The following is an 8,245-nucleotide window of genomic DNA, read 5'->3' as shown; positions in this document are numbered from 1 at the left end:
TGATGGGCGCCAAATGCAGCTGGTCTGTTATGGACCCAGAGGACACATATATACATGAAAGGATACATATAAATAAGGGCACAGAGACACTTGTGTATTTTAAAAGCTTAGGCCTTTAACTTGGGCTACTTCGCAGTTCCTCTAAACCGACTAATTCTGCCTCCATCCTGCCACAGCCAGGTCTAGCTCTCTGCCCCTGCCCAGCACCCACTCACTGAATCCCCACCTCTGGTATTTCCCCACTATCTCTTTCTCTCTACCAGGAAGTCCCGCCTTCCACTTCCTGCCCAGCTATTGGTTGTCAGGTCTTTATTAAAGCCAATCAGAGACTGCCTTAGGTAGGTGAGGAAGGGCAGAGACCTATCTTCACACAGTGTATCCCAACACATTCCAGAACCAAACCCGAGATATGGTTCTGCCCACACACAGGGTGGGTCCTCCCATCGAATTAACCTAGTCAGGATAAGCCTCCTCTTGGTGCCCATCTCCCTGGTAATTCTAGAACCTGTCAAGTTCATAACTAACGGGTGCAGCTGGGTGAATGTAAAACCTCGGCACGGGGAAGGCGGGGACAAGCAGACTGCTGGAGCTCACTGGGCAGCCATCCTAGGCAAGCAGTGAGCTCCGGATTCAGTGAGAGCCCTTGCTTCAAGAATTAAGGCATGGGGCTCAGTGCTTAAAGGCGCTTGCCGCCAAGGCTGATGAACCAAGTTCAAGGCCCGGAATTCACAGGTACGAGAGCACCAACTCTGAAAGGTGTTTGTGAGCGCTGCGCGCGCGCACAAACACACACACACACACACACACTCAAACAAAGTAAGGCAAGTGGTTCTCAAGCTGTGGGTCAGAACCTCTTTGGAGGTTGAAGGACCCTGAAGGACCCTTTCACAGTGGTCACCTAAGATCATCAGAAAACGCAGATATTACAATTCATAACAGTAGCAAAATTACAGTTATGAAGTAGCAGCATAAAATAATTTTATGGTTGAGGGTCAACATGGAAAACCATATTAAAGGACTGTAGCACTAGGAAGGCGGAGAACCACTGATGTGAAGTAAATAAATAAAATGCAGAGGCAACTGAGAAGACGCCTGATGTAGACCTCTGGTCTCCACATGCATGTACACACACACACACACACACACACACACACTATTAAAAAGTGGGAAGCCAAGGACACACATTCTACATTTCTCATTTTGATTTTAAAAATTTATTTAATTCAACGTGGAAAATGAGTATAAATCCCTGGGTGTTTGTTGTGGGGAGGATGCAACTGGCAGGTGGGCAGGAAGGAGGGAGAAGGGGCTTGGTGCAAACATCACAGTGGCTGCCTTAGGTCCCTGCCAGCTAAGGGGAGGGGATCGGGCAGGTTCAGCTGAGAGCTCAGGTCCGGAGGAACACCATGGTGAGGAGGCCTGAGGGTAGGAAAAGAGAGAGTCCATGCAGGAGCTTTCCTCTACTGTCCTTTCTCCAGAAGTGGGCCTGGGTGCTCCTCTACTGTGCTCACCTAAGACGTAAGCTGCTACCAGCTTCTGTCCCAGGGACACATGCAGGACTTGAGGCAGCTGGCTGCCAAGTTCGTCCTGCAGTGGCAGTAGCAGGAAGGCCACAGAGATGACGCCTGTCAGCAAGAAGAGCAGGAAAGAGCTGGTGGCCAGCTGCTGGGGGGCATCTGTAAAAGGAGGGATATGAGTGCAGGTGGCCCAAGGTCTGCCAGGCATCAGGGCGAACAAGAAAGATAAAGCTATGTTGCTTGGGGTTTATTCAAATGTTATACAGTCTAGGATGGCCTCAAACTCACTATGTAGCCAACGATGGCTGAACTTCTGGTCCTCCTGCCTCCACCTCCCAAGTGCTGGGATTACAAGCATGCAATACCATCTCCAGCTTTGCTTATCTTTCTTGAGTGTGCATATGCGTGAGTGGGTGGGTGGGTACACCTACACGTGTGTGTTATGTACAGAGGGCAGAAGTCCATCTCAAGTGTGGCTCCTCAGGAGCCAGCCAACTTTGTTTTTGGGGAATGGGATCTCTCAATGGAACCAGGACTTGTCTGTTAGACTGGCTCCAAGGATCCGCCTGTCTGTCTCCTCAGAACTATAATTATAAAGACAATGCTACCGTGCCATGGGTGCTTGGGACTCAACTCAGGCCCTAGTTTTCTTTTCTTGTTTGTTTGTTTGTTTGTTTGTTTTCAAGACAGGGTTTCTCTGTGTAGCTTTGGCTGTCCTGGAACTCACTCTATAAACCAGGCTGGCTTTGAACTCACAAGAGATCCACCTGCCTCTGCCTCCCTGAGTGCTGGGATTATAGACGTGCGACACCACACCTAGCTAGGTCCTCCTATGTAGCCAACACTTTACCAACTGAACAATCTCCCCAACACTCTCACCCCAACCCTCATTCTCCAAAGTCTTACTATGTAGCCCAGGCTGGCTTGGAACCTGTAGTCCTCCTTCCTTGTGTGCAAACCCTCAAGTGGTGGTGCCCCAGGCTTGTGTCATGATGTTGGTCTTTGTGTTTTTACATTTTATCGTTCTCTGCAGGTGCCCTGGGAGTGTCCTCTCCTCCTTGGTGCCTCTGTCCTGAGGCCACAGGAGACCCTCTGTACTCTGGTCCCCTCTTCCTCCTCCTGCCGTCAGTACTGTGTTCTTGATATCCTGGGCTGACAGGCAGGGGAATCTCTCTATCTCCCATATCCAACACACAAGAGCTGATGGCTCAGTACAGGTTTCTCGTTGAGCTGAATGTGGCTGGCACCTGAGAAGAGCCAGTTGGAGCTGGGGAGGAACTTGCCTCCTAATTAGACACTAGAAGCCAGGACAACTACAAAGTCATCTTACTCTCACCTGATAGAAAACTTCACCCAGATCATCTACACACACAGACACACACACACCCAGAGACACACACACAGCAACACAGACACACAAGAGACACAGGAACACACACACACACACACAGACATACACAGACACACACACACCCAGAGACACAGGCACAGACACACACACACAGTGACACAGACACACACACCCAGAGACACACACACAGCAACACAGACACATAAGAGACACAGGAACATACACACACACACACAGAGAGACATTCACACAGACACACAGACACACACACACCCAGAGACAAAGGCACAGACACACACACACAGTGACACAGACACACACACCCAGAGACACAGGCGCACACACACACACACACACAGAGACACAGGTGCGCACACACACACTCTCTCTCTCCCTCTGGAATCCAGGCGTCCCCACTGCAGGGCTGGGGCTATTGATCAGTGGTAGAGTAAGCTTGCTTGGGACAAGGTCAGTCCCCAGTACTGCCAGAAAATGAGACCTGTGGGGAGATGACTCGGTCACTCAGGGCCCACAGTGCAAGCATGAGGACCTAAGTTCAGATCCCCCGGGCACACTGAAAATCTGGGCTTGGCATCGTGTGCCTAAAATCCCAATCTTTGGGCAGCGGAGACAGGTGGATTCTGAAGTTACCTGGCCACCTAGCCTACCCAAATATGTGTGCTTCAGGCTCAGAGAGAGACCCTGCCTCAAACAAATAAAGGTGCAGAGAGACTGGAGAAAAAAAAAATCAACCTCTGGCCCCCACAAACATGCACAAGTACCCACACGCACATACCACGTGATACGCATATACAACCCCCCCACACACACACACATCACACACACACAATCTGTTCAACTCACTCTCCTGAAGACGTCTGCCTGGGGTTGGTCCGGTCCACACAGGAGGCCCTGGGTTGGGCGTTGGCTCAGAATGTCCCTGAAGTTCCAGGGGGTACGCTGGGGCCCGAAGAACAGAGGTGACGTCTTTCCGTCCAACCACTCGTCCCTCAGCCCCCTCCTCAGAAAGTTCAATTCGGAATCGGTCCTGGACGTCATAGTGGCTGGGGATGGGGGCCACGTGCCGTATCACACTGACCCATTGGGAGGAAGTTAAGTGAGAGGCAACCAACCCAGTCAATCCAGATCTCCTCCCCCGGAAACTTTTTTTTAAAAACCCAGACTGGTTGCAGTCAGCAGGTGAACAGGTTCTCAGACCAAAGGCAACAGGTGGCAAGGGATGCCAGGCTGCCTCCCCACCCTCCGTACTCACATGTCAATGCAAGACTGAGGCTTCACATATCCTTCTGCATCGAATACCGTATATTTGGCAGGCGCCGTACACAGAACTGTGGGATAAAAGACACATAAAGAGACCTTAGGCATGTTTCGTTCACGGTGCTTTACCAGAGTCCCTTCAGTCAGCCACCCACCCACGAGATAGACATGGTTTTTTTCAGATCCAAAGCTGAGCATCTTGCCTCTTGACTAATTCCTCCAGCCCACACACTCTTCCCGTATCCTGCTACCAATTCCCGGGAACCCATCTCTTCACCTCGGAAACGAAGCGCAGTTCCCGTGGGGTTGTAGAGGGTCAGCAGCTGCCGAGGTCCACTCCTTTGGTCTGCCCTGAATACTAGATCCGGGGGAAAGACGAGCACCGGGACAACGGGTCCTGAGGGAGGAGGGGAACCCCGGGAGCCCCTCCCAGGGGTCCCCGGACCCACCAGCTCCTGGTCCTGGGGCGCCCCACGGCGCATGCGGGCTCTGGGTGGTCGGACATCCGAGGGCAGAGCTCAGGAGGGCAAGAGGGCCTTAGAGTCTAGGGCTAGTGGCGTGAGGGACGAAACGAGGGCAGGGTGAGATCGTGAGCAGAGCTTGACCTGATGTCACCACAGCCTCAGAACCTCGCTAGATGGGGATCCTGCAGCCCCAAACCCGGGTTCCCAAACCCTTGCCCCTTCCAGCTGGGCCCAGATTCCTATAGGTCCCGCCCCCAAACCGCACCGTGATGGCCACGCCCACTGGACTAAAATCAAGCCGCCCATTCGCTTCCTAATCCGGGTCTTCTGGTGCGGAGCGCAGTAAGCCCGCCCCGTTTCTGGTCACGCCTTTTCTGGGCGTTTCCGCTCCGGTCTCCTGACGGACTCCGCCCTCTTGAGGCTTCCTGTTCTCCACGCCACCGAGTTGTGTCCCCGACCCTTTTGATTAAGTTCGGCCTGTGTCCTGCCCGGGATTCCGCCTCTGAATGGCCGCTCGTACTACGATAGTCACCTTGTGGTCAAAGTTTCCTCCAGTTAACTTGAGGCCAGGCCAAGGGCGCCATCTTCCTGAGAGTTCCTTTATGCACTTCCGCCGTACGGCCACTTTCACTGGTGGATGTTGTCTTGCTTCCGCTTACGTGTACGCTGATTGGTGCTCTTCAAAGACCAAACGCTCTTCCCTCGACTCTACTGATTGGCTTGACTTAGGGTAAGAATTTTATGCGTCTGTCTCTGGTCTGAGTGTGTCTCTGAGAGGCGAGCCTACGCTACAAGTTTGTGTTTCTTTTTTTTTGAGTTCTGCCGTTACTAGAATATTTTTTTTAATTCATTTCTTTTCTTTCCTTCCTGCTTGGGCCTGGGAAAGCACGAGTGCACAGGGACGTAAACTTAGTAGTCAATAGTCGATAAGCAGAACTGGGTGACGCAGGAATCTTAACCAGTTTTGGGTGTACTTTTTTTTTTCTTCAAGAAGTGCTTAATGAAACCCCGCTTCTATACGTAGTTAATAGTCGTTACGAAGGGAGAGGCATTTTCTTCATTGAAATAACCACTATAAATTGCCTATGCTCCTGGAAGCAACCCTAATGAAATTTAAGGGTTCATCAAAAACCAAAGTAAGAACCACCAAGAAAACAGAATTAGTTGGGAAGGGAAGAGGGGGAGGGAGACAAGAGATATAGTGACGGTGAGTGTGATTAAAATACATTGATACTCATATTTTATATTAAAATGTCATAATGGAATAATTTTATTTCTATAAAACTCATAATTATCTGTAACTAATATGATGATTAGAAGAAAAAAAAAAAACCCAACAACAACAAAGCAAAATAAAAAACAACGGAAAGAAGCCAAGCACATTCCTGTAGTCCCAGCGCAGAAGGTAGGTGCAGGTGGATTGCCACAAGTTTGAAACTAATCTGGTCCAGTTACACACTGAGAGTTCCAGGCTAGCCAAGGCTACATAATGAAGTCTTGTCTCAAAACACCACAAACATTGTGGGGCTGATATGGTGGCCCACACCTCAAATGCAAGCACTCTGGAGGCAGAGGCAGGTGGATTCCTGTGAGTTTGAGGACAGCAAGGGCTACATAGTGAGACCCTGTCTCAAAACAAAACAAAAAACAAACTAACAACACTGGACTGGCAAGATGGCTCAGCTGGTGAAGGAGTTTGTGGGGACCCTGAAGACCTGAGTTGGATCTTCATACTCACATGGTAGAAGGAGAGAACCAGCCTCCACGTGAGCAGAGCTTGTGCATATATGTACAAGCGCATATGCACAGCAATAAATAAATGTAAAGCCGGACATGGTAGTGCATGCCTTTAATTCCAGCACTGGGGAGGCAGAGGCAAGCAGATCTCTGTGAAATTGAGGCAAAGCTGGTCTACAAATCAAGTCCAAGACAGCCAGGACTGCACAGAGAAACTCTATCTTGAAAAGTCAAAAATAAGAAATAAATGTGAAAAAAAAATCTAAGCTGTTTTTATGAGAAAGCCTTTTCTAAAAACTGATTTATCCTGCTTTTGCTTTGTTTTGTTTGTTTTTTTCAAAGCAGGGTTTCTCTGTGTGGGCCTGGATATAGACCAGGTTGGCCTTGAACTCAGAGATCCACCTGCCTCTGCCTTCCAAATGCTGGGATTAAAGGAGTGTGCCATGAGCACCCACCTTGTCTTGTTTTCTTTATAGCACATTTCTTGATACTTGATATCAAATTTGTTAATGTCTCCTCCAGAAAATGTCCTTTCCAAAACCAGGGACATTGGTTTTCTGTTGTATTTTCAGTACTTAAAACCTCCCCTGGGGCTGGAGAGATGGTTCAGCAGATAAGAGCACTGTCTGCTCTTCCAGAGGTCCTGAGTTCAATTCCCAGCAACCACATGGTGGCTCACATGATGCCCCCTTCTGGCATGTAGGTGCACATGCAGATAGAACACTCATACATAAAAATAAATATATAAAAATCTTTAAAAACAAAACAAACAAAAAGCCGGGCCTGGTGGCACATGCCTTTAATCCCAGCACTGGAGAGGCAGAGGCAGGTGGATCACTGTGAGTTCCAGGATAGTGTGATCTACAAAGGAGTTTAGGACAGCCAAGGCTATACAGAGACCCTGTTTCAAAAAAACAAGCAACCAACCAAACAAAAAGCCGTCATCTGCCTTTTGGCAAGGACAAAGGAGTGAATTAGATGAACTTTGAGCAGAAATCTGATTAGATTTACGAAGAAATCCAAAATGTATCTATGGGAAAGAATTCCAGACGGAGGGAACAGTACAATCCGGAAGCAGAACTGACCCAGAAGTGGAGGATGGCTGGCAAACCCAAGGGCCTGACTTCTAATTCTTAAGCAAAAATGTGGAGCATAGTGGTGCATTCTTTTTTTGTTTGTTTGTTTTTGTTTTTGTTGTTGGTGGTGGTTTTTGGTTTTTCGAGGCAGGGTTTCTCTGTGTAGCCTTGGCTGTCCTGGACTCTTTCTGTAAACCAGACTGGCCTCGGAATCACAGCAATCTGCCTGTCTCTGTTTCCCAAGTGCTGGGATTGAAGGCGTATGCTGCCACGCCCAGCTTAATGGTGCATTCCTATAGTCCCACCGAGGAACTCCTAAAGTTCAGTGGCCAGCTCAGTTTCCGAAAAGGTGGCAGGGAGGATGGGGTGCAGCTGGAGGGATGGTTCAGGGGTTGAGTGCTTGCTGCTTCTCTAGGGGACCCACGCTCGGTTCCTAGCATCTATGTTAGGCAGCTTACAACCACCTACCTGTAACTCCAGCTCCAGGGAATCCAACATCCTCTTGCATGTCTGTCTGTCTGTCTGTCTGTCTGTCTCTCTCTCTCTCTCAACACACACACACACACACACACACACACCTTTTTAAAAATTACAATATTAAAAGAAACGAGGTAGATGGTGATTTTGAGGCTAACACACCCAAAGGTGCCTCTAAACACATATGCATGCACATATATACACAGAAAAAAGAAAGAGAGAAATGCAGGGAGAAGGTTGGTGTCCTGGCACTCACCTGCCATCTGAGAACTCTGGAAACTAAGAATTGCAAATTCAAGGCCAGCTTGAAGGGCGTGCTAAACAGGATAGGGAGACGCTGTTTAA

General features: G+C 49.2%; 1 protein-coding gene across 1 annotated transcript; it reads right to left on the bottom strand.

The window, feature by feature from the left end:
- Positions 1-1,197: 1,197 nt before the first annotated feature.
- On the bottom strand, positions 1,198-5,107 carry Mospd3 (motile sperm domain containing 3). The gene is made up of 5 exons (XM_051161234.1): positions 4,424-5,107; positions 4,142-4,217; positions 3,733-3,962; positions 1,512-1,676; positions 1,198-1,419 (listed from the first exon to the last, which is right to left on the bottom strand). The coding sequence occupies exons 1-5, from the start codon at positions 4,626-4,628 to the stop codon at positions 1,388-1,390; spliced, it is 708 nt and encodes a 235-aa protein (XP_051017191.1). The 5' UTR covers positions 4,629-5,107; the 3' UTR covers positions 1,198-1,387.
- Positions 5,108-8,245: the final 3,138 nt, after the last annotated feature.

Source organism: Acomys russatus, chromosome 19 (assembly GCF_903995435.1).
Source record: "Acomys russatus chromosome 19, mAcoRus1.1, whole genome shotgun sequence".
In the NCBI taxonomy this organism is placed as follows: domain Eukaryota; kingdom Metazoa; phylum Chordata; class Mammalia; order Rodentia; family Muridae; genus Acomys; species Acomys russatus.
Note: the sequence above shows the minus strand (reverse complement) of the source record. Positions and strands in the feature narration are given on the sequence as shown.

What these genes read in the sequence shown, in the direction of transcription:
- Mospd3 (XM_051161234.1), bottom strand. Translation starts at nt 4,628, where the DNA reads ATGCGCCGTGGGGCGCCCCAGGACCAGGAGCTGGTGGGTCCGGGGACC. An exon ending in AACTGCGCTTCGTTTCCGAG is followed by an intron (nt 4,218 to 4,423) that starts GTGAAGAGATGG and finishes TTTATCCCACAG; the next exon opens with TTCTGTGTACGGCGCCTGCC. An exon ending in GGTAGCAGCTTACGTCTTAG is followed by an intron (nt 1,420 to 1,511) that starts GTGAGCACAGTA and finishes TCCTACCCTCAG; the next exon opens with GCCTCCTCACCATGGTGTTC.